Source organism: Neofelis nebulosa, chromosome 14 (assembly GCF_028018385.1).
Source record: "Neofelis nebulosa isolate mNeoNeb1 chromosome 14, mNeoNeb1.pri, whole genome shotgun sequence".
Taxonomy (NCBI): domain Eukaryota; kingdom Metazoa; phylum Chordata; class Mammalia; order Carnivora; family Felidae; genus Neofelis; species Neofelis nebulosa.
The window spans coordinates 150,470-176,445 of NC_080795.1; the positions used below are offsets into that span (position 1 = coordinate 150,470).

The window sequence follows — 25,976 nt, forward strand, 5'->3', positions numbered from 1 at the left end:
TTATCGAGAGTGGGGAATGTTCCATGTGCATGTGAAAAGAAGGTGTATTGTGCTGTTTTAGGATGGAATGTCCTAAATATACGTTAAGTCCATCTGGTGTACTCTATCATTCAAAGTCACTACTTCCTTGTTGATTTTCTGATGGAATGATCTCTCTATTGATGTCATTGGGGTGTTAAAGTGCCCTACAATGATTGTATGACTATCAATTATTGACTTTAGGTTTTGACTGTTTTGTGTATTTGGATGCTCTCAGGTTGAGCGCATATATGTTTACAATTGTTCTTTTTTTTGGAGTGTACCTTTTATTATTATAGTGTCCTTCATTGTCTCTTGTTACAGTTTCATTTTAAATCTATTTTTTCTGATATAGGTATGGCTACTGCAGTTTTCTTTTGATACTTTAGTTCTATAATTAGTCTCTTGTAGGTAGAAGTTAGATGGGTCCTATATTTTATTCATTCTATCATCCAGTGCCTTTTATTATGAAGAGAGAGAGTACAGGCATGGGATGGCGGGGTGGGGGAATGGGGGAAGATAGAAGGAGAGAGAGAGAGAATGAGAGTGAGAATGTATCTTAAGCAAATTCCAAGCTCAGTGCAGAGCCCAGTTGGGGCTCAATCCCAGGATCCTGGGATCATAGCCTGAGCCAAAATCAAGAGTTAAAATCTCAAGCAATTGAGCCATCCAGGTGCCCCTATCTGTCACCCAGTGCCTTTGATTTGAACATTTATTCTGTTTCCATTCAAAGTAATTGATAGACATGTACTTGTCCTTTTATTACTTGATGTTGGTTGTTTCTGATCTTTCTGATCCTTTCTTCTCTTTCTCTTTTTTATGGTTTGCTGGGTTTCTTTAGTAGCACAGTTGAAATTGCTTGTCTTTATGTTCTGCATATGTATTAGTGGTGTTTGATATGTGGTTACTATTAGATTTGTAACTAACCACTTGTGCATACAGAAGTCTATATTAAGTTGATAGTTGTTTAAGTTTGAACCGGTTCTTTAATCCTCTCCTTCCCGTGTTGTAGCTATGTATGTTCCTATTTCAAAACCTTTCATATCGTGAATACCTTGGATGATGTACACATATACTCATTTTTATTGCTTTTGGGTTTCACACTTTAATAATGTGACTTTAGGTGTTTCTTTTCCACTTAAAGAGTCCCCTTTAACATTTCTTGCAGGTGTGGTTTGTTGGTTGTGAACTTGCTTAGTATATATTTGGGAATCTCTTGATCTCTCCTTCCATCTGAATGATAATGTGGATAGACTCTCTTAGGCTGCAGATGTTTTCCATTCAGCAACTTTACCATACCATGCTGCTCACTTACGGTTTCAAAGTTTCTTCTGAAAAGCATCCAGTGATAACCTTATGGGGTTTCTTTTGTAGGTAACTGTCATCTTTTTTTTCTTGCTGTTAAAATTTTTCTTTATCACATTTGCGTTTTAATTACTATACGACTTGTGGATCTGCTTCTGTTGAACATATTGGGGGTTCTTTGTTCCTCCTGCTTCTGGATCTGTTTCCTTCCCTGCATTAGGGAAGTTTTTATCTATTGTGTCTTCAAATAAATTTTTTGGTTCTATTTCTCAGAAATCTGAGAATGAGAAATAGGACAGGAAAGACCTATTGAAGGTTCTCTGATGAGTCACTGGATTTACATGCATGGAGGATACATTTGGGACTCAAATGAACAACCTACCTTTAACTTTAAAGAACTAGAAAAAAACAACAATCTGTGTCCAATGTTCTCAAGAAGGAGAAAGTAATACATATGAGAGTGGAAACCAATGAAACTGAGACCATGAAATCAATAGAAAATATGAAGAAGTCCTAAAGTGGGTTTTCTGAAGAGTGAAACAAACTTGTCAAGATTATACATAAACTATGCTAAGACAGAGAGAGGACCCAACTCAAAAGAACTATAAATAAAAGAGAAGACATTACACCTGATACTAAAGACACATAAAGGAGACAAAGAGGAAACTATGGCCAAATTAGATGCCAGCAAACTACCTACCTAGAAGAAATGGATAGGTTCTTAGAAACACACGACCTACCACGACTCTATCAGGAAGAAAGAGAAGGTTTGCACAGACCCATTAAAGGAAGACTGTATGAAAACGAGAAGATAACCAATGCAAGTAAATTGAATCAGTAATCGAAATTCTCTCAGGGAAGAAATGCCCAGGACCAGGTGGATTCACTGGTGAATTTGACCTGACGTTGTAGAAGAAAATAACAGCAGTCCTCTCACTGATTAAAAAGGAATAAACACCTCCAAACTAATTTCATGAGACTGGAATTACCCTAGTAAGAAGCCAGAAAGGATACTACCTGAACAAAAAACTATAGGCCAGTATTCCTGTGATGAATATAGATGAATAGTTCCCAATAATATACAGGCAAACTAAATTCAGCATCACCTTACAAGGATCATTGACTGTAATGAAGTGTTTTTTCCCTGTGACGGAAGGATGTTTCAGAAATGCAAATCAATAAATGTGACCCCTCACATAATTGAAGGAAAGAAAAAACAACCAGAAACCAGACTTTTAAGTATAAATAGCAAATGGAGGGTTACTAGAAGGGAGTTGGGCAGGGGGATGGGTTAAATTGGTGATGCGCTAAGGAGGGCGCTAGTAGCGAGGATCACTGGGTGTTGTAAGTGATGGATGACTACATTCTATACCTGCAACTAATGTTACACTGTATGTTAACCAACTGGAATTTAGATAAAACTTTGCAAAAATAAATGCTAAAGAAATACATAAGTAAGTTTAAGCTAAAAAAATAAATACATTTTAAAATTTAAAAAGAAAACTCATGTAATGATGTCAATAGACACAGAAAAAAAGTTCTGAGAAAATTTGGTACCCATTTGTGCTAAAAAAAAAAACTCTTTAAAATTCAGTGTAAAAGAACATAGCTCAACATAAGAAAGGCCATGTAGGTGAAGCCCCCAGCTAATATACTCAATAGTGAAATTGTGAAAGAGTTCCCTCTAAGATCAGGCACAAGACAAGGATGCCCTAGATATTTGAAAGGGATTGGTTGATACAGGCTTCTGGTTATTGAATGAATAAATCATATGTAAAAGATATAGCATAGGGAAAATAGAGAATGGTACTGGCGTAGTGATGCATGGTGACAGATGATAGCTACACCGGTGTTAGTGTAGCAGAATGTATACAATTGTCCAAAAACTATGTTGTTCATCTGAAACTAATGTAAAATACTGTGTCAGCTATTCCAAATAACATGATTTTTTAAATAAGGTAAAGGAATGAAATAAAAAGTTTAATGTAAAAGAACCTGTTAAAACCTAATCAAGAATTGCAGTAAATTTCCAATATAAAGTCACCATATCAAATTCTGTGGCATTCCTATACACTAACCAAATTATCTAAGAAGAAAAAAAATCCCAGTTCCAATAGCATCAAAAACAATAAACTTAGAATAAATTTAGCCAAGGAAGTGAAAGATCTCTCTACAGAAAACTATGAAACCTGTGTGCAGAAATGGAAGAAATTCAATGTGGGTGAAAGAAACAAGAGAACACACAAGTCACTGAAAAGCCATCCCATGTCCATCTTTCAGAGTAGTCAATATAGATACAATGCCCATAGTACCCAAAGCCCTCTAGAGATTCAGTGCAATCTCTATCAAGACTCCAATGTAATTTTTTATGCAATTAGAAACACATATCCTAAAATGCATTTGGAAGCAAAAAATACCCCAAGTAGCCAAAGCAAGAAAGAACAAAACAGGAGGCATCACACTTCTTGACTTCAAGCTGCATTCTAACACAAAGAAATCAGTTATGTCACTGGGATAAGTATACACACAAGACAATGGAACGGAAATTGAGAGCCCAAACTAAACCCATGCATGCACAGTCAACTAGTATTTGACAAGGGAGTCAAGAATACACAGTGGAGAAGGGTAGTCTTTTGAATAACTGGTGCTGGGAAAAATGGATATTCACATGTATAAGATTAAAGCTTAGCACCTTATGTTACACCACTCCAAGAATTAACTTGAAATGGATTAAAGATGTAAATGAATGATACAAAAAGAAAATTCTTCCTCATCATTTCAGCTCTTATTATGCCAAGATGAAGCTGTTGAGGTGGTGAAGGCCCGGATGGAGAGAAGACCTGGAAATAGAAGCTTGTGTGTGTGAAACAGACTTTCTTTAGTTGTCTGGAATTATCCCTCTGATCCTTTAAGACTAGCCACTTCCTTCCCTACATTTTCAGGCACAGCTAGTACCATGCTTGCTGCCAGCAATGAACTGCTTTGTCTCCTCCAACTCCTAGAAGCTCTAGGTGGGACCCAGTGGGAAGGGTGGAGTTTTGTGGCACTGATGCTGCCCTGTTGAAACCAGGTGGAGGGGAAGGAGACAGGTACCATTCTGGCTTCATTGGGGTTCAGGTATGTTAGTGTTGGTGTTGGATTTTTCACCTTTTACCCTAACACATCTCAAAAGTTTAATTTCTGTCCTGCAGGTCAATGTGGTTTCCAGGATATTTCCTCCTTTCCCAGAAGTGCCCTCCATGTCATACCCCATGGGCTGCCCTTTATCACTATCCATGGGCTTAGGGCCACCTCCACCTTCTCCATTCTGGGGTCCTCTGGAACCTTACCTTCCTCCCCCACCATGTAGAAGATGATATAACCAGTATGAGTTGACTTTTAAAACACGTTTTGTCTTTTACTTGTTATGTGTTTGGAGAAGATGCAGTGATGGCACCACAGGGCTTTCAGGTCAGCCTGAGTGAGGATGTTGTAATGTACTTCAAGTTTCTCAGGACATGCATGAAATGGGCAGTCATTTCCACATAGTGAGCTGGTCAACACGTGTGTCTGATAGAGAAGGAAAAAGGCCTTATACATGCTGACAGACATAGCACTCCCTAGGATGTAGCTTGTACAGAGACCATGTGCTGGGCTCTCTGAGGGATGAGACACACCCCTGACCTTATTTCTAGCAAGTTGAGACCTGAACTGCTCACAGCTGCTTGATTAGTTATAAAAACACCTGAACCAGAGCCATGTAGACATTCGTCAAAGGACAGGATCAGATCTCCCTCTTGTCCTCAAGGGTCATCTGAGGCACCTGAAAAACCCTCTGCCTCTGGTACAGGATGTGAGAGTATGAAAGAGTTGAATATAATGAAACATGTGGATGGTTTGTTTTTCTTCCACAAGTCTATGCAGTGATGCCTTATGGGAGTTTTACACCTGAAATTAAGAGATGTTTCTGTTCATTCTTTTGGGTAGAATTTCTATTTACCTTTTACAATAGGACAAACTAGCTCTGCAACTCATATTGTATTTAAAAACTGCATTACCTGTGAATTAAGATAAACACACCTGAGACCAGTGAATGTGCACAGGTAATGTGTTTCTCTCAGAAAACACATTTCCAGCCCTCCTGCAGGACTTCAGGAGTCTCCATCTCCTCAGAGGTCTCTGTGGCCTTGTGCAGAAGATGTCTCTGTCAGGGAGGGAAGCAGAGTTAGGACAGGCATGGGATGGCAGGTTGAGCTATGGCACTGGGGTGGCCCTGAATCTCTGTGTGGTGATTGGCTTTTCTTTCATTCCTTCATGTTCTGTCTTTTCTCAATGTGCAAATAAAAAGTCTGCAGATCTGGTGGAAGAGGACACCAGAGGGGTCGTGGACACAGATGCCTGCTTCTCTGGAATATGCTCCTTATTAGACTGGCATTACTGCCATCAATCTTCTAGAATAGGATTCCTTGGCTTTCTTCATTTGTAAACATGGGCAGTGATGTGTGGAGACAGTAGTTTCTCCTTGTGATATCTGGTACCTTCAGGCTGTAGGTGGGACCTCTTAGGAGGGTAGAGTTTTCTGGCACTGAGGCTGTGTTCTACTAGAACCCGTGAATGATTAAGGGGCCAGGTGCCGACACCATTGTGTTTCAGCTCTTGTGGGCGTTCTGCTTCTATCATACCAACATACCTGTCACCCCTGTTCTGTAGGTCCCTATGGATGCAAGAGGACCTCCTCTTTTACCAGGTCCACCCTGTAGGCCCTTCTAAAGAGATCCCCTTTATCACTGTTCATGGACTCTAGAAGCCACCACCAGCTCCTTGGTGTCCACAGTGACCTCCACCTCGACTATTTGTAAGATGATCTGAACAGTATGAGTTGACATGTTCAGCATGTTCATCTTCTGTCTTGTTGAGTCTTTGAGAAGATGTAGAGATGGCCTTACAGGCTTTACAATGCAAGGGTGCTGCTGGCTGAGGACACTGTTAAGATTCCTCAAGTTTCTGGGGCGCCTGGGTGGCTCAGTCGGTTAAGTGGCCGACTTCGGCTCTGGTCATGATCTTGTGGTTCGGATCGTGAGTTCAAGCCCCGCATTGGGCTCTGTGCTGACAGCTCAGAGCCTGGAGCCTGTTTCGGATTCTTTGTCTCCCTCTCTCTGACCCTCCCCCATTCATGCTCTGTCTCTCTCTGTCTCAAAAATAAATAAACGTTAAAAAAATTTTAAAGATTCCTCAAGTTTCTCAGAGCATACATAGGTTGGGCTGTGTCATTTTCCCTTACTGAGCTGGGCTGCAGGTGTCTCTTGTGGAGAAGGAAAGAGTCTTTTTACAGAAAAGCAGGCTCTGTGAGAGATGAGGCCACCCCCCTCAGGGGTTTCAATTGTCCTAACGCGGAGAGAGTTACACACATTAAATGACATGGAGCTTCTGATCTACAATGGTGGAAGCTCCAGTAATGGGTCCTCAAGTACAAGAAACGGAGACAGGAATCTCATGGGAATGAATTGGAGGAAGAGCTGAGATGGTGCAGAGGGAAGTGTGTTGGACTCAGCGAGAGGGAGTTAGAGGCCACTCCTGGTAGGGCCCACAACCTAGGCAGGGAGAGTGAGTGCAACGTGAGGTCCACACAGAGCTGCTGTGTGGGTTCAAGGACAGTTCATACAGGTATCAACTCTGAAATGTCATTGTGGCCAAAGTGTACCTATTTCATTATCTAAATAAAGACTGTTGTTTCCCTTGGTTTTCTGAAGGTTTTGGATCTGTGTGAAAGAATGGCCTGGAGAATTGTAGTTTAACTTGGTTCTTATGGGAGGCTTGTCGGCCTAAGTTTGTGTATGTCTGTGAGACCAAATGTGATGAAAGGTGTAGATCAGCTGTGTGGCTTCCTTGGCCTTCAGCCTGAGTCAGACTCTTAGGGAATTCAGGGTTGACCAGGAAACGCCCCTGCTGGACTCCTGTCACTGCAACCCTGAACCTGCTTTCACCACCCTGCCTGAAGGTTTGCATCTTTGAAACTTTCCTCACAATTTTCTGAGGCTTTGTGTGTGTTCCTGTTGTCTCAGGCCTAATGCCAACTCTCAGTGGGGAGAGCCTCAACTCAGAGCATCAGCTTTGTGATCTGAGAAGCAGGGATAATGTTGATCTCTGAGGTCAGTGAGATGAAGAGGTGGTTAAGCACACAAGTAATTTGTAAAATATATGGGATGAGTGGGCACTCACCCTTCTCAGTGTGGAAATGAATGTATCCACACAGATCATCAACACATGTTCATTCAATTTCATGAAACTAAGGGTATAATGCCTGAGGCTGAGAGATTGGCAATTCCTGTTTCACAAGATACAACAAAGGCCCCTTTGTGTTTTCTATTAAAATTCAGGTCCTACTTTACAAAGAAGGAAAAGATAAGTATGAGAATAAGGACGTTTAGGGATCTGAAGATAATCCTCTTCCATTACAGTTAGACACACAAATGCAGCCACACAAATATGTGCTCATCCAAGGCCACAGATGTAGAGGAAAAACGCCTAGAGGAGAACAGAAGATCCCTTTGCAATAACTCAAAATCACGTTGACATAGAGGACAATCAGTTTGAAATTTGAAGAGGACACTGAACCATTACAAAGGAGTTGTGGTTGAAACAGATTTCAGAAGATTGTGGCGTAGGAGGATGCTGGGCTCACGGCATCCTGCTGACCACTTAGATTCCACCTACACCTGCCTAAATAGTGCAGAAAACCACCAGAAGACTAGCAGAGTGGACTCTCCAGAGCCAAGTATAGACGAGAGGCCCATGGAAGAGGGTAGGAAGGGTGGAGAGGCGGTGCGCGCCACACGGACTGGCGGGAGTTGGCAGGGGTGGTAGAGGAGCAGCCCGATGGCAAGGCAGAGCCCCCAAGTCTGGCTAGCAAAAGTGGAGGGGCCAGAAGCAGCGTGTTCTGACAACCAGTGGGACTTAACATCTGGAATGTCACAAGTCAATGTCTCTGCTCTGAGAGTGGGAGGGCTAGAGGACAATAGGAGGGAGAGTTGTTGAGCCCCGGAGGACAGAGCTCAGCTTGGCAGGGAACAAAGAGACTCACCAGAGCCATCACCCTCACCCTTCCCCCAGCCAAAATCACAAAGGGAACCAGTCCTGGCATGGAGCCTGCTTGCACCTTGCAAACACCCAACACTGTGCTACTGTGGATCCATGCCTCCGATGGGTCTGCCTCCCTCCCGGTGCCTCAGGGCCCCTCCTGAGGCAGACCACTGAAGGCAAAGCTAGCTGAGTCTGCTCCTCCCGCCCCTGTGCACCTTGCGGATCCACCCTGCCTAATAAATCAGATCCTATCGAAGCAGCACCACAAGCCTGGCAGTGTGAAAGAAGCCCAGACAGGGGCCACACCACTCCACAGTGAGTCCTGCCCCTGGGAGAGGGGAAGATAAGGTACACACCAGTCTGAATGTGGCCCCAGCGGTGGGCTGGGGGTAGACATCAGGTCTGACTGCAGCCCCGTCCACCAACGCAAGTTACTCCAGACAACACAGAGGAAGAGCCCTGCAGTTCTGTGCCACTCCAGGGACTATCCAAAATGATGAAATGGAAGAATTCTTCTCAAAAGAAACTCCAGGAAGTAGTAACAGCTAACAAACCTGTCAACAATGATTTAAGCAATGTAACAGAAAATGAATTTAAAATAATAGTCATAAAATCAATCGCTGGGCTTGAAAAAAGTATAGAGAACAGCAGACAATCTATTGTTACAGAGATCAAGGGACCAAGAAACAGTCAGGAAGAGCAAAAAAAGCTATAAATGAGCTGCAAAATAAAATAGAGGCGAGTACAGCTCGGATTGAAGAGGCACAGGAGAGAATAGGTGAATTAGAAGATAAAATTAGGGAAAAAGAGGAAGCTGAGAAAAAGAGAGATAAAAATTCCAGGAGTATGAGGGCGAGAATTAGAGAAGTGACACAATTAAAGGTAATAACACAGGCATAATTGGGATCCCAGAAGTGGAAGAGAGAGGGAAAGGTGCTGAAAGTGTACTTGAAGAAATCATAGCTGAGAACTTCCCTGATCTGGGGAAGGAAAAGGCATTGAAATCCAAGAGGCACAGATAACTCCTTTCAGACATAACTTGAATAAATCTTCTGCACGACATATCATAGTGAAACTGGCAAAATACAAGGATAAAGAGAAAATTCTGAAAGCAGCTAGGGATAAACGTGCTCTAACATATAAAGGGAGACCGATAAGACTCATGACGGATCTCTCTACTGAAACTTGGCAGGCCAGAAAGGAATGGCAGGAAATCTTCAATGTGATGAACGGAAAAATATGCAGCTGAGAATCCTTTACCCAGCAAGTCTGTCATTCAGAATAGGAGGAGTGATAAAGGTCTTCCCAAACAAACAAAAACTGAAGGGATTCGTCACCACTAAACCAGCCCTACAAGAGATTCTAAAGGGGGATCCTGTGAGCCAAGGTACCAGAGACATCACTACAAGCATGAAACCTACAGACATCACAATGACTCTAAACCCATATTTTTCTATAATAACACTGAATGTAAGTGGACTAAATGCTCCAACCAAAAGACATAGGGTATCAGAATGTTTAAAAAACCAAGACCCATACATTTGCTGTCTACAAGAGACTCATTTTAGACCTGAGGACACCTTCCGATTGAAAGTAAGGGGATGGAGAACTATCTATCATGCTACTGGATGTCAAAAGAAAGCTGGAGTAGCCATACTTCTATCAGACAAACTAGACTTTAAATTAAAGGCTGTAACAAGAGATGAAGAAGGGCATTATATAATAATTACAGGGTCTATCCATTGGGAAGAGCTAACAATTATAAATGTCTATGCGCCAAATATGGGAGCCCCCAAATAGATAAAACAATCAATCACAAACATAAGCAACTTTATTGATAAGAATGTGGTAATTGCAGGGGACTTTAATACCTCACAACAATGGATAGATCATCTAGACACAGGATCAATAAAGAAACAAGGGCCCTGAATGATACATCAGAACAGACGGACTTGACAGATATGTTTAGAAATCTGCTTCCCAAACAAACAGAATATACTTTCTTCTCAAGTGCACATGGAACATTCTCCAAGATAGATCACATACTGGGTCACAAAATAGCCCTTCATAAGTATACAAGAATTGAGATGATGCCATGCATAATTTCAGACCAGAGTGTTATGAAGCTTGAAATCAAACACAGGAAAAAGTCTGGAAAACCTCCAAAAGCGTGGAGGTTAAAGAACACCCTACTAAAGAATGAGTGGGTCAACCAGGCAATTAGAGAAGAAATTAAGAAATATATGGGAACAAATGAACATGAAAATACAACAATCCAAACACTTTGGGATGCAGTGAAGGCAGTCCTGAGAGGAAAATACATTGCAGTCCAGGCCTAACTCCAGAAACAAGAAAAATCCCAAATACAAAATCTAACAGCATACCTAAAGGAACTAGAAGCAGAACAGCAAAGACACCCCAAACCCAGGAGAAGAAGAGAAATAATAAAGATCAGAGCAGAAATACACAATATAGAATCTAAAAAAACAAAAACAAAAACAAAACAAAACTGTAGAGCAGATCAATGAAACCAAGAGTTGGTTTTTTGAGAAAATAAACAGAATTGATAAACTTCTAGCCAAACTTCTCAAAAAGAAAAGGGACATGACCCAAATAGATAAAATCATGAATGAAAATGGAATTATTACAACCAATCCCTCAGAAATACAAACAATTATCAGGAAATAGTATGAAAAATTATATGCCAACAAACTGGACAACCTGGAAGAAATGGACAAATTCCTAAACACCCATACACTCCCAAAACTCAAACAGGAAGAAATAGAAAGCTTGAACAGACCCATAACCAGTGAAGGAATTGAATCAGCTATCAAAAGTCTCCCAACAAATAAGAGTCCAGGACCAGATGGCTTCCCAGTGGAATTCTACCAGACATTTAAAGCAGAAATAATACCTATCCTACTCAAGCTATTCCAAAAAATAGAAAGGGAAGGAAAACTTCCAGACTCATTCTACGAAGCCAGCATTACTTTGATTCCTAACCCAGACAGAGACCCAGTAAAAAAAGAGAACTATAGGCCAATACCCTGATGAATATGGATGCAAAAATTGTCAATAAGATACTAGCAAATCGAATTCAACAGCATATAAAAAGAATTCTTCACCATGATCAAGTGGGATTCATTCCTGGGCTTCAGGGCTGGTTCAATATTTGCAAATCAATCAATGTGATACATCACATTAATAAAAGAAAAGATAAGAACCCTATGATCCTGTCAATCAATGCAGAAAAAGCATTTGACAAAATTCAGCACCCTTTCTTAATAAAAACCCTCGAGAAAGTCTGAATAGAAGGAACATACTTAAACATCATAAAAGCCATTTATGAGAAGCCTACAGCTAATATCATCCTCAATGGGGAAAAACTGAGAGCTTTCCCCCTGCATTCAGGAACACGACAGGGATGTCCACTTTCACCACTGTTGTTTAACATAGTGTTGGAAGTTCTAGCATCAGCAATCAGACAACAAAAGGAAATAAAATGCATCAAAATTAGCAATGATGAAGTCAAGCTTTCACTTTTCACAGAAGACAGGATACTCTACATGGGAAACCCAATAGACTCCACCAAAAGTCTGCTACTACTGATACATGAATTCAGCAAAGTCGCAGGATACAAAATCAATGTACAGAAATCAGTTGCATTCTTATACACTAATAATGAAGCAACAGAATGACAAATAAAGAAACTGATCCCATTCACAACTGCACCAAGAATCATAAAATACCTAGGAATAAGCCTAACCAAATATGTAAAAGATCTGTATGCTGAAAACTATAGAAAGCTTATGAAGGAAATTGAGGAAGATACAACAAAATGGAAAAACATACCGTGCTCATGAATTGGAAGAATAAATATAGTTAAAATGTCAATGCTACCCAAAGCAATCCCAATCAAAATTGCACCAGCATTCTTCTCAAAGCTAGAACAAGAAATCCTAAAATTTTTATGGAATCACAAAAGACCCTGAAGAGCCCAAGTAATATTGAAGAAGAAGACCAAAGCGGGAGGCATCACAATCCCAGAATTTATCCTCTACTACAAAGCTGTAATCATCAAGACAGCATGGTATTGGCACAAAAACAGACACATAGACCAATGGAATAGAATAGAGACTCTAGAATTGGACCCACAAACGTATGGCCAACTAATCTTTGACAAAGCAGGAAAGAATATCCAATGGAAAAAAAACAGTCTCTTTAACAAATGGTGCTAGAACTGGACAGCAACATGCAGAAGAATGAAACTAGACCACTTTCTTACACCATTCACAAAAATAAACTCAAAATGGATGAAGGACCTGAATGTGAGACAGGAAACCATCAAAACGCTAGAGGAGAAAGCCAGAAAAAAACTTCTTTGACCTCAGCTGTAGCAATTTATTATTTGACACATCTCCAAAGGCAAGGGAATTAAAAGCAAAAGTGAACCATTGGGACCTCATCAAGATAAAAAGCTTCTGCACTGCAAAGGAAACTATCAACAAAACCAAAAGGCAACCAACGGAATGGGAAAAGATATTAGCAAATGACATATCAGACAAAGGGCTAGTATCCAGAATCTGTAAAGAACTCACCAAACTCCATACCTGAAAAACAAATAATCCAGTGAGGAAACGGGCAGAAGACATGACTAGACACTTCTCTAAAGAAGACATCCAGATGGCCAACAGGCACATGAAAAGATGCTCAACGTCACTCCTCATCAGGGAAATACAAATCAAAACTACACTGAGATATCACCTCACGCCAGTCAGAATGGCTAAAATGAACCAATCAGGAGACCATAGATGCTGGCGAGGATGTTGAGAAACGGGAACCCTCTTGCACTGTTGGTGGGAATGCAAATTGGTGCAGCCGCTCTGGAAAACAATGTGGAGGGTCCTCGAAAAATTAAAAATAGATTTACCCTATGACCCAGCAGTAGCACTGCTAGGAATTTACCCAAAGTATACAGGATAGCTGATGCATGGGGGCACTTGTACCCCAGTGTTTATAGCAGCACTTTCAACCATAGCCAAATTATGGAGAGAGCCTAAATGTCCATCAACTGATGAATGGGTAAAGAAATTGTGGTTTACATACACAATGAAATGCTACTTGGCAATGAGAAAGAATGAAACATGGCCTTTTGTAGCATCATGGTTGGAACTGGAGAGTGTTATGTTAAGTGAAATAAGTCAGGCAGAGAAAGACAGATACCATATGTTTTCACTCCTATGTGGATCCTGAGAAACTTAACAGAAGACCATGGGGGAGGGGAAGGGAAAAAAAAAGTTAGAGAGGGAGGGAGGCAAACCATAAGAGACTCTTAGAAACTGAGAATAAACTGAGGGTTGATGGGGGGTGGGAGGGAGGGGAAAGTGGGTGATGGGCATTGAGGAGGGCATCTGTTGGGATGAGCACTGGGTGTTGTATGGAAACCAATTTGACAATAAATTTCATATTAAAAAATAAAATAAAGCTAAAGATTAGGATCAGGGTCAGTTTCAGGGTCAGAGTTCAGTAGATGAGTCAAGCTCAGGTATAAATCAGTGTCAGGATGAGGGTAGGTTTACTTGAGAGTTGAGTAATGATTAGGATGAGTGTTAAGAATAGCCAAATTATGGAAAGAGCCTAAATGTCCATCCACTGATGAATGGATAAAGAAGATGTGGTTTATAAATACAATGGAATACTACTTAGCAGTGAGAAAGAATGAAATCATGCCATTTGCAGCAATGTGGATGGAACTGGAAGGTATTATGCTAAGTGAAATAAGTCAGTCAGAGAAAGACAAATACCATATGATTTCACTCATATATAGACTTTAAGAAACAAAGCAGATGAACATATGGGAAGTAAAATTAGCAAAATTGCCGTATGAAGTCCTAATTATGAATAATTGTTTTAAAGATAAATGGATTAAATTCTCCAATCAAGACATACAGAACAACTGAGTGAATTAAAAAAAAAAAAGATCCAATGATACATTGCTTACTACTTTAGCCTTAAACAGTGATAGGCTGAGAATGAAATGATGGAAAAATATATTTTAGGCAAATGGCAGCAGAAGAAAAAAAAGCAGAGGTTGCTACACTTATATCAGACAAAATAGACTTTAAACTGAAAATTATAAAGAGAAAAAGAAGATCATTATATAATGAAAAAGAGGGTCAATCTATCAAGAAGATATAACAATTGTAAATATTTATGCACCCAATATTGAAGCACCCAGATATATAAGGTAAAAACTAATAAAGCAAAAGGAGAAATAAATAGCAATACAATAAGAGTTGGCAACTTAATATCCCACTGTCAACAAGGGATAGAGCATCCAGACAGAGAATCAACAAAGGAACAGTGAATTTGAACAACATAGATCAATGGACCTAACAGACATATGCATATATTCTATCAAGTGCACATGGAGCATTTTCTAGGATAGATCACAGGTTATCTCACAAAAACATCCTAGCAAATTTAAGAATATTTTCCCTGACCACAATGATATGAAGTAGAAATCAGTAACAGGGGGAAAACTGGAATACTCACAAATACACTGATAAAAAACAACACACCCCCACTATTATGACAACCATTGAATCAACAAAAAAGAGGAGATTAAAAGTATCTTTACACAAATCAAAATGGAAATAGAACATTAAACTTTTATAGCACAGCAAAAACAGTTCTAGGAGGCAATTTCACAACAATAAATGCCTACATTAAGAAATGAGAGAAATTGCCTACATTAAGAAATGCCTGGCTGGCTCAGTCAGAAGAGCATGTGACTCTTGATCTTGGGGTTGTGAATTCAAGCACCACATGGGGTGTAGAGATTACTTAAACAAAACTTAAAAAAATAAAGCCTTTAAAAATGAGAAAACCTCAAATAAATAACCTAATTCTGTGACCCAAGGAAGTAGAAAAAGAAAAAAACTGAGCACTAAGTTAGTAGAAAGAAATAATAAAGGCTAAAATGGAAATAAAGGAAATAAAGAACACATAGATATGTACAAACACACATATAAACAGAAAAGATAAACAAAACCAAGAGTTGATCCTTTGAAAAGATATGTAGAATTCACAAAACTTTAGCTAAAATTGACAAAAGAGAGAGGAACCAAATCAACAAAATTATAATGAAAGAAGAGATATTACAACAGATCATACCAAAATGTAAGGATCATAAAATGCTACTCTGAACCATTATGTGCCAATGAACTGTACAGCCTAGAAGAAAGAGAAAAATTCTTAGAACATACAACCTGCAAGATTACCAACTTTGGTAAAACCTACCAAGAAATAGAAAATTGAAACAGACCAATTACTAGTAAGGAGATTGAATCAGCAATTAAAAATCTCTCAATGAAGAAAAGCATGGCTTCACTGGTGAATTTTACCAAACATTTAAAGAATTAGCAGCAATCATTCTCAAATTCTTCCAAAAACTAGAAGAGGAGGGAACGCTCCCAAACTCATTTAATGAGGTCAGCATTACCCTCATACCAAAGCCAGAAAAAAACACTCTAAGAAAACTATCAGAAAATATCTCTGATAAATATACATGCAAAATTTCTCAGTAAAATACTAGCAATCTGAATTCAGCAGCACTTTAAATGGATTATCACTTTCATCAAGTGGGATTTATCTCTGGGATGCAAGAATGACCCAACATATGCAAATTAATAAATATGATATATCACATTAATAGAATGAAAGAAAAAAATCATATAATCACTTTAATAGATGTAAGAAAAGTATTTGATAAAATTCAACATCCATTCATGATAAGGGCACCTGGATGATTTTGTTGGTTAAGCATCTAATTTTTTTTTAATGTATATTTATTTTTGAGAGAGACAGAGAGTGAGTTGGGGAGGAATAGAGAGAGAGGGAGACATGGAATCCAAAGCAGGCTCCAGGCTCCAAGCTGTCAGCACAGAGCCTGACGTGGGACTCGAACTCATGAACCATGAGATCATGACCTGAGCTGAAGTTGGACACCCAACCAACTGAACCACCCAGGCACCCCAAGCATCCAATTCTTGATCTGAGCTCAGGTCTTGTACTCAGGGTCATGAGTTCAAGCCCTGTGCTGGGCATTAACCCTACTAAAAAACAAAAAACACCCAACTCCTTTCATGATAAAAAAAAAAAAAAAAACAAAACTTTTCACAAATTAGTTATAAAAGGAATGGACCTCAACATACCGAGGCTATAATACAACAAACCCACAGCTAACATCATACTCAATGGTGAAAGGCTAAAAGCTTTTCCTTATTCAACATACTACTGGATGTACTAGCCAGAGCAATCAGGCAAGAAAAATAAATAAAAGGCATCAAAATTGGAAAGGAAGAAATAAAATTGCCTCTATTTGCAGATGACATGATTTTATATGTAGAAAATCCTAAAGATGCTACCAAAAAACTGTCATATCTAATCAATATATTCGGTAAAGTCACAGGATACAAAATATAGCATACAAAAATCAGTAGCATATCCATACACTAACAACAAATTATATGAAAAAGAAATAGATAAAAATTATCTCAATTATAATAGTAAGAATAATCCTATTTATAATACAGAAACAACAAAATACCTAGGAATGAATTTAAGGATGTGAGAGAATACACGACACTAAGGAATACAAGATATCAATGAAAGACACTTTGAAGAAGACACAAATAAATGGAAAGGTATCCCCTGTTCATGGATTATAAGAATCCATGCACATAAAAGAATGAACTAGATCCCTATTGTACAATACTTACAAAAATAACTCAGAATAAATGAACAATTTAGATGCAAGACTGTAAACCATTAAACTTCTAGAAGAAAAAACTCTTTGACATGGGTCTTGACAGTGATTTTTTTGTATCTGACATCTAAAGCACAAGCAACAAACTGAAAAGTAAACAAGTGGGACTACATCAAACTAAAAAGCTTCTTCAGAGCAAGAGAAAAAAGTCAACAAAATTAAAAGGCAACCTACAGAATAGGAGAAAATATGTTCAGATCATATATCTGATAAGGGATATCCGATATCCAAAATATATGGAGAACTCATTCAATTCAACAGCAAAATAACACAAACAATCCAATTTAAAATAGGCAAAGGACACAAACAGACATTTTTCCAAAGAAAATATGTGAATGGCCAGCAAATACATGAAATGTTACTCAGCATCACTAATCACCAGGGAAGTGAAACTAAAACCACAATGAGATATTATCTCATGCCTGTTAGAATGGCTATCACCAAAAAGTCAAGAGATAACAAGTGCTGGCAAAGATGTGAAGAAAAAAGAACCCTTGTGCACTATTGTGAGAGTGTAATTTGGTACAGCCACTGTGGAAAATAGTATGGAAGTGCCTCAAAAGATGGAAAATGGAAATACCACATGATCCAGCAATTTTACTACTGGGCATATAGAAAATGAAATCATTATGTCAAAGAGATATTTGCACTTCCATGTTCATTGCAGTGTTATTTACAATAGCCAAAAGTGGAAGCAACCTCAGGGCAGTGTACAATGACAGGTGAATGGATAAAAAAGCTATGGTGGATATGGTATACACACACACACAGACACACATATATGGTGTATATATAGACTATTGGAATATATATGGAATATATACTGTATATTACATGTGTGTATGTGTGTATATATGAAATAATATTCAGTCACATAAAAGGAGAAAATCTTGCCATTTGCAACAACATGGTTGGATCTTGAGGGAATTATGCTAAGTGGAATAAGTCAGAAGAGAACGACCATACTGTATGATCTCACTTTTACATGTAATCTTAAAAAAAGGAACCCCAAACTCATAGAAATATAGATCAGATTTGTGGTTACAGAGGTAGGGGGTGGGAAGAGAGAGAATTGGATGAAGGTGGTCAAAAGATACAAATTTTCAGTTATAAGACAAATAAATACTGGAGATGCATTCTGAAAGTTTTCAAGAATGTAGACCCTAAGAGTTCTCACCATAAAGAAAAAAAACAATTTTTTCTCTTTCTTTTTTCTTTTATATCTATATGAGATGATTGATATTAACTAAATTTATTATGGTAACCATTTTAGAATATATGTAAGTCAAATTAGTATGATATACACCTTAACCTTATACAGTTCTACATGTCAATTATATCTTAATAAAACTGGAAAAAGAGATGCTAAAAAAGATCTAAGGCGAATAATAAATTATCAAATAATAATAATAAATCTTAGGTAAACAAATAGCTAACAGCTTTTGAGCACTTATCTGGTTATGTCCTAATGTAGGAGGTTACACACTTATTTTCATTTCGCGTAAAGAGATTAATAATACAGTGCCTGCACATATATGTTAGATATTATTATGATTATTGACATTATTGTTGTTCATGATTTTAAGAAGTTTGAGAAGGACTTCTCTTCCTATCCTGAGTGCATGGATGTAGTAGTAAGATGCTTTCAGATTACTATTGTGCAAGAACTTGTTACCTCTACCAACTTCCATCTAGTCAAGAGGTCTCAAAATTGAGCATGCTTCAGAATCACTTGGACAGCATGTCAGAATAGATTGCCAGGCTCCACCCATAAAATTTCTCATTTAGTCAGTCTAGGTCTAGGAGAGGGCCCCCAAATTTTCATTTCTAACAATTCCCCAGATGATGCTGATGCTGCCAGTCCCTGACCACATTTTAAAAAATAACTGTTTTATTGAGATATAATACAAACAGCCTAAAATTCACCCTTTAAAGTGTACTATTCTGTGGTTTTCACTATATTTACAGTTGTGCAACCATCATCACTCCAGAACATAGTGCACATTTTTCTTAAATTTTCAATCTATATTTTTTGAATGAGTATATGTTCAGCTCAAAAATCAAAATAATATAGGGGCACCTGGATGGCTCAGTCGGTTGAGCGTCCAACTTTCAGCTCAGGTCATGATCTCATGGTTCATGGGTTTGAGCTCTGCATCGGGCTCACTACTGTCAGTGCAGGGCCCACTTCAGATCTTCTGGCGCCCCACCCCCCACCCCCCACCCCTTCCCTGCTTGTGCTCTCTCTCTCAAAAATAAATAAATCTAAAAAAATCAAAATGCATAAGTCTTATTCCTTTCATGCCAATTACCTGGTTCCTCTCCTCTCTACAGAATAAAACTCCATATCAAGTTCATTTTTTTCTTCTGTATTTCTAGTATTTCTTCATGCAGACACAAGCAACACAAATATATGTCTTTCTCTGCTTTCATACACTAAAAAGGCAACTCACTATGATTCCTAGTCTGTCCATTGCTTTTTTTCATTGAATATATCCTAGAGATCATTGTGAAGGTATACCATGGTTTACAGTCTACTTTATGTAAATGAGTATGTCAGTTATTTCTAGTCTTTTGCTATTGCAAATAATACTGCAGTAGATATCCTTCTATACTTATCAGTTCATGTAGGTGCAGGTATATCTGTAGAAATAATTCCCAGCAGTGAGATTACTAGCTTAAAGGATAAATGCACTTGTAATTTTGAAAAAATATTACCAAATTCCCTTTGACAGGGATGCCATGATTTTGTACTTCCACTAGCAATTTATGAGAATGCCTTTACCCTAATGTGTTTTGTCAAGTATTTAGATTTCAGCCAATATTTTAGGTGTGCAGTTTTAATTTGCATTTCTCACTACTGAGGTGCCACATTTTTCATAGGTACAAAGGTCATTTGTGTCCCTTTTTCAGTGAACACTTTAAGTCTTTTGCCCATGTTCTATTGGGTTGTTGGTAATTTTTTCCTGACTTCAAGCGCGATTTATACTTTAGGGGAGTAATCTTTTTATATGAGAGGAGTACCAAATAGTCTTCCTATTGTGTCATTTGTCTTTTACTAGCTTGTAGTTTTTGCCATGCATAAGTTAAGGCTTTTATGCAGTTGAATTTATCAATATTTTCTATAATGAGTAGTGAATTTTGAGTCATAGTTAGAACCCCTCCCCAAAAAAATTATAAATGAATTTTGATCAGGTTTATTCTAATACATTTACAGTTTCATTTTTTCACATTCAAATATTGTCTTCACTTGCAGCCCACTGCACTCTTAACTACTAGGCTAGAAAAAGATATAGACTAGACTAATGGATTTCAAACATTCTTTCCCCAAATTTATTATTTTTTTAAGTGAAATCTCACCCTATTTTTAAAACAGAGGAAAGAAGACCTCCCCTGGTGATATAGGAGAGATCCTGTTGTGACTCTTACCCTCAACAGACTCCATGTTCCTTTCATGGAATCCTTAGGATCCTTGTAAGCAGAGTGAAAACCACAGATATCTGGAAAACAAGAACTAGGGCAAAAATTTTGATGAGAAGAGTTAATAGAAAAATTTTCCCACTTGTTTTTATGTTTTGGCATTGAATATTTGTTGATAAGATAGGACTGGGTAGGAATCAAAAATCCATTCTAGCACAGGCTTATCTTTCTTATGGGTAATTCACTTTTGCTGAGTCTCTGTTCAACTGAAAATTCCTCATAATTATACTATGTTATGAATGATATAGTGGAGAAAACATGAACCTCACAACAGTTCTAATCCTAAACACTTTGTAGCTGTGAGACCTCAGACAAATTATTAGAAATAATTATTTCATAATTATTAGTTCATTACAGCAAATATTTATTTGAGTGCTTTGTACATGGAAGACATTGTGCTAAGTGCTGGGGATATGAATGTGAAGAAGAAAGAAATGTTACTACTTTACGGTTCAGAGGTGGAGCCAGATGATAATTATAATAATTGTTTAAATTATGTTTATTAGAACATCTTCAAAGTATCATAGGATATGTAAAAATGAACAAGGGGTTTTAGCTTTGGGAGTTCAAAGAAACTAAGATCAGATTCAGGGTTTTTTGTTTGTTTCTTTTTTTTTGGTTTTTGGTTTTTAAAAATCTCAACTTAAAATTTTATTTTTGGGGCGCCTGGGTGGCTCAGTCGGTTGAGCGTCCGACTTCGGCTCAGGTCATGATCTCGCGGTCTGTGAGTTGGAGCCCGCGACGGGCTCTGTGCTGAATGCTCAGAGCCTGGAGCCTGTTTCAGATTCTGTGTCTCCCTCTCTCTCTGCCCCTCCCCCGTTCATGCTCTGTCTCTGTCTCAAAAATAAATAAACGTTAAAAAAAATTTATTTTTAGGGGCGCCTGGGTGGCGCAGTCGGTTAAGCGTCCGACTTCAGCCAGGTCACGATCTCGCGGTCCGTGAGTTCGAGCCCCGCGTCAGGCTCTGGGCTGATGGCTCGGAGCCTGGAGCCTGTTTCCGATTCTGTGTCTCCCTCTCTCTCTGCCCCTCCCCCGTTCATGCTCTGTCTCTCTCTGTCCCAAAAATAAATAAAAAACATTAAAAAAAAAATTTAAAAAAAAATTTATTTTTAAACATATGAATAGTAAGGAATAATATTACAAACCTCCTTGTATCCATCTGTCAGCATGAACAATTTTTTTTTTTTTTTTAATTTATTTTTGGGACAGAGAGAGACAGAGCATGAACGGGGGAGGGGCAGAGAGAGAGGGAGACACAGAATCGGAAACAGGCTCCAGGCTCTGAGCCATCAGCCCAGAGCCTGACGCGGGGCTCGAACTCACGGACCGCGAGATCGTGACCTGGCTGAAGTCGGACGCTTAACCGACTGCGCCACCCAGGCGCCCCAAAGCATGAACAATTTTTAATAGCTGTGTATGAAGTGACATGGCAGAAGGAGGCCAAAGCCTTTCAGGCAAATGGAGTAGCAAATCCATATACCCTGAGGCCTCAGAGTACATTTGGCAACTGAAAGGAAGACTAATATGGACAGCATAGACATCATTAGAATGTTTACATGGAGAATGGATTCTATGTATGTGGTAGATGAGGGCAAGAGTAGGTGAGGAAGTACTGATTAGAAGCTACTGGGTAGTTTGGGCAAAAGAAATTATGACCTGGACTATGGCAGTGGCAGCCGAGAATGAGTGGTTAGATGAGAAATTTACAAATGGAAAGTGGGACAGGCAGGACTGGGATAAGGGACACAAAAGTGTTCATGAAAATCCCAGGTTTCAGCATGAGCTATTGGGTGGATGTTAGTGCCACTACTGAGATGGAGAATTATCTTATTTGGGGAGGAGAAAAATTTAGGTTGAAGAGTTTCTCAGACATTCAAGTGGCGATTACAGACAGGTAGTATAATGAGGCTATAGCTGAATGGCATAGAGAAGTCTGGTGGAGATATATAATAAAGATCCAAAGGATAGACACGATAAATGGTCAAACTGTGTCAGAAGGCCTAATTGAGGCAATAATGGCAAATGAATAGGGAAAATGGATAAATTGCAAAGCAATGTATTCTTACAAAGGCAAAAAAAAAAAAAAAAAAAAAGTGCTTCTTTGAAGCAGAAGACCAAACTCCGCTTCCACTATACTTATAAGGGTACAATGAAGAATCCTTTTCTCTTTCCCTAGCTGATACTTTGTCAACTTACTGAAATCATTGTTTTAGTTTTTTCTACAACAGACGCTTTTATTTTGGAACATTCCTACCTGGTTAGACTTTGTGATCTAATTGGGTTTCTACTCAGTCCTGGCTCCCCTTCCCATTGTATTCCGTTTTAAATTTACTTCTCAAAGTGATGAGACACTTAAGTATACTCACTTGTGGGATCTAAGAAATGGCGGTTGCCTGTCGCTCTCAAAGTGAATTATAGGACCAACACCAACAATATTGATGTCTTCCATGCAAAAAGGTGGTTTTATTAAAGCACGGGGACAGAACCAGTGAGTAGAAAGAGCTGCACTGGGGTTGTGAGGAGGAGTGGCTGATTATATAATTTCAAGTTAGCAGGGGGCTAGGGATAGTTTAAGTCTCTAAAGAACTTGGAAACAAGGTTTCCAGGACCTTAAGGGGCTAGCTGTTGTTAGGAAAAGATCACTTACTATCTAATAAAACCTTAGTCATGAGACCCTTCAGATACGCATCAGTGGGCCATATGCTTGGAGGATGATTGCTAGCATGCGTCTTGGGGAGATAGAAAAAAGGAAGTTTCCAAAGGGAGTTTCATATGTTAACCAAAACTTACAAGATCCTGGAGGTCTGGCTAATGACAAGCTAAGGTTGCCTTTTGCCTCTAACAAAGAATTGACATAGAGGCAGCCAAGCTCCTTGAGGAAGGTCACTCTGCTTGTCTCAAGTATTTGTCAATGGGCTGTAAATTTAAGGAATTTTTTCCCCCTATATTTCTTTTACCTTCGTTCTCCACATCAAATATCATCTGGGAACTTGTCAGAAACACACGTTCTCTGGCACCACCCTAGACCTACAGAATCTGAAATCCAGTCATGCCTCGTTACAATAAATCTTGGCGATTTTAATGTCTCCTATATTTGAGAATTTCTGCTCAGGATACCTAACCTATCCCCGGCCCCGCCCCAATACATAGGGAAAGAACACTCCTTTCTTGGGAGTTAGGCAGCTAGAACCATTCCTTAAGTATTGATTATTGAATTTGTAGCGTACTGCGAGTTTTCATGTAAGGTCAGTTGTTGCTTGACAAAACAGACCACATATGAGCTTCTTTTGAAAAAACACTTGGCGGCTGACCCCGCGAGAGGCACCCGCGTAGCAGCTCCCAACCAGGAACTCAAGGACAGCACTGTAGCCTGTCCAGAGTTCGCTCTGCACAACCTCTACCCCAACAAGCAAAGTGCGATAAACGGCACTAACCCCTTCCCGTTCAGAGCTGGTGAGTAACCGACTACCCACGTTCACAGCCCAGCTTTATTAAACCCATTTGTGCCCAGAAAGCAAGGAGTGGCGGAGAAGCCCCGCCCCACCGCCGACAGCGCTCCAATCCCAACGCGCGCGTGGCGCGCAGCGCGGGGAGGGCCTTGTGTCCGGAAAAGCCCCGCCCCTCGCCCGAGCACCCGCCAATTGTAGCGCACAGTGCGGCGCGCGGAGCGAGTTCGGTGGCGCGCTGCTTTCCGGCACCTTGAGGAGACAGCGAGCCTTTGCGAAGGCTCCGCGCGGGAGGTGGCTGAGCGTCCAGAGATGCCTGGCGGCGGTACCTCGTGTACCCGGAAGGTAAGTTGTAGACTGGGAACCAGTGCCACGCCAGGCCTGTTCTCTCTGTTTTATCTTCAGCGGTCTCCCGGTAGCCCTCCAGCGCCAGTGTGTCCTACCCCCTCCAGTTCCCCATCGGCCAGGCCGGCGGGGCGCAGGGAGCGCTTGGGCTGGCCAGAGGCTGTGAGGGGTGAGAGGCAGGCGCTGTGCTGGCTCGTGATCTCTGGCGAGGCTGCGGCTGGTTCTGTCGGTGAGCGTGGATGGAGCCTGCCTCGCAGTGTGCCTCTCCTGAGGTCGGTCTCTCGCCCAAGGTGTGCGGAAGCAGCCCTCCGCCGGCCGTCTGGCGTCTCGCCTTCCCGGTGAGATGCGGAGGGCAGGGGGAACCGCTGGAGGTGCGGAGCGGAGAGGTCGCAGCTGGCGAGGTGACGGAAGTGAGCGACAGGAGTTGAATCTGGAACTAGCATGTGAGCTGTATTTACCCTCGCTAGCGTTTGGCATTGTCTTCTTGACTGTCGTAGAACACATGAAGACAGCGGTGGATGTTGGAATGGATGTGCCATCCGCCACCCCCCCCCCCCCCCCCCCCCCGTTATCTGTGTTGCCACACTTTTCCTTTCTATCCCAAACTGTTTCTGAATCTTTCTATTCCTGCGTCGGTGGGAGAGGAGTCCGAAGCCAACCGCTGCCAAACTGTGTATACCAAATTATACCACAGTATCTGGGCACGGAGTGCGTGTGTAGGAATATTACATTAATGATATGTAAATGATTGTACTTGCATTTGTGAGTACATCTTTTCCTTCCGAAAATTGTGTTTGCCATGGCCTTTTTAAAGCTGTTTCTGGGGCGCCTCGGGGACTCAGTCCGTTAATCATCCGACTTTGCCTCAGGTCATGATCTCACGGTTCGTGGGTTCGAGCCCCGCATCGGGCTCTGTGCCCACAGCTGGGAGCCTGGATCCTGCTTCACATTCTGCGTCTCCCTCTCTGCACCTCCCCCACTTGTGTTCTGTCTCTTTCTGTCTCAAAAATAAACTGAAATATTAAAAACATTTTTTGAAAAAGCTGTTTCTAAGTTCCTTGCTTACAAACATGCTTGTCTCATCATACTAAAATTTAAAAAAGCAAACACAGGGCCTCCTTTTTTGACTTTTTCCTTTTACCAAAAACTTCTTGGCAAAAAAGAGTCCACATATACTGGTTCAGCTTCCTTATCATTGTTATGTTTCTTTGCTTCTGGAAAGCAGAGAAAGATTGTCAGTCTCAATTTTGTAACTGTGTGGAGTAAAAGAAACCTATGTCAAACATACCTATTGATTATGAGACATCCTGATTCCAGATATAGTCAAATGTAAAAAAAAAAAAATCAAGGAAATATATGAATTTGTTAAATCATGGTCACTGTAGCATTTGACACATTTATCACGTGCTTTTATTGATTTTTTGGGGGGGCGGGAGGGAGGAGCATCCCTGTCTGTTGCTTATCCTGATTCCCTCCCTGTCTGGCATCTGCTT

The 25,976-nt window shown here is 40.0% G+C and overlaps 1 protein-coding gene across 2 annotated transcripts in view; it reads left to right on the forward strand.

Annotated features, from left to right (window-relative positions):
• Positions 1 to 24,340: 24,340 nt before the first annotated feature.
• The window catches only part of SPIDR (scaffold protein involved in DNA repair), a 504,687-nt gene continuing 503,051 nt past the window's right edge, over positions 24,341 to 25,976 (forward strand). For both annotated transcript variants that reach the window (XM_058698529.1, XM_058698531.1), the window contains exon 1: positions 24,341 to 24,483. In XM_058698529.1, coding sequence (XP_058554512.1) covers positions 24,451 to 24,483 — 33 coding nt within the window. In that variant the 5' untranslated portion in view covers positions 24,341 to 24,450. The remainder of the gene's footprint in view (positions 24,484 to 25,976) is intronic.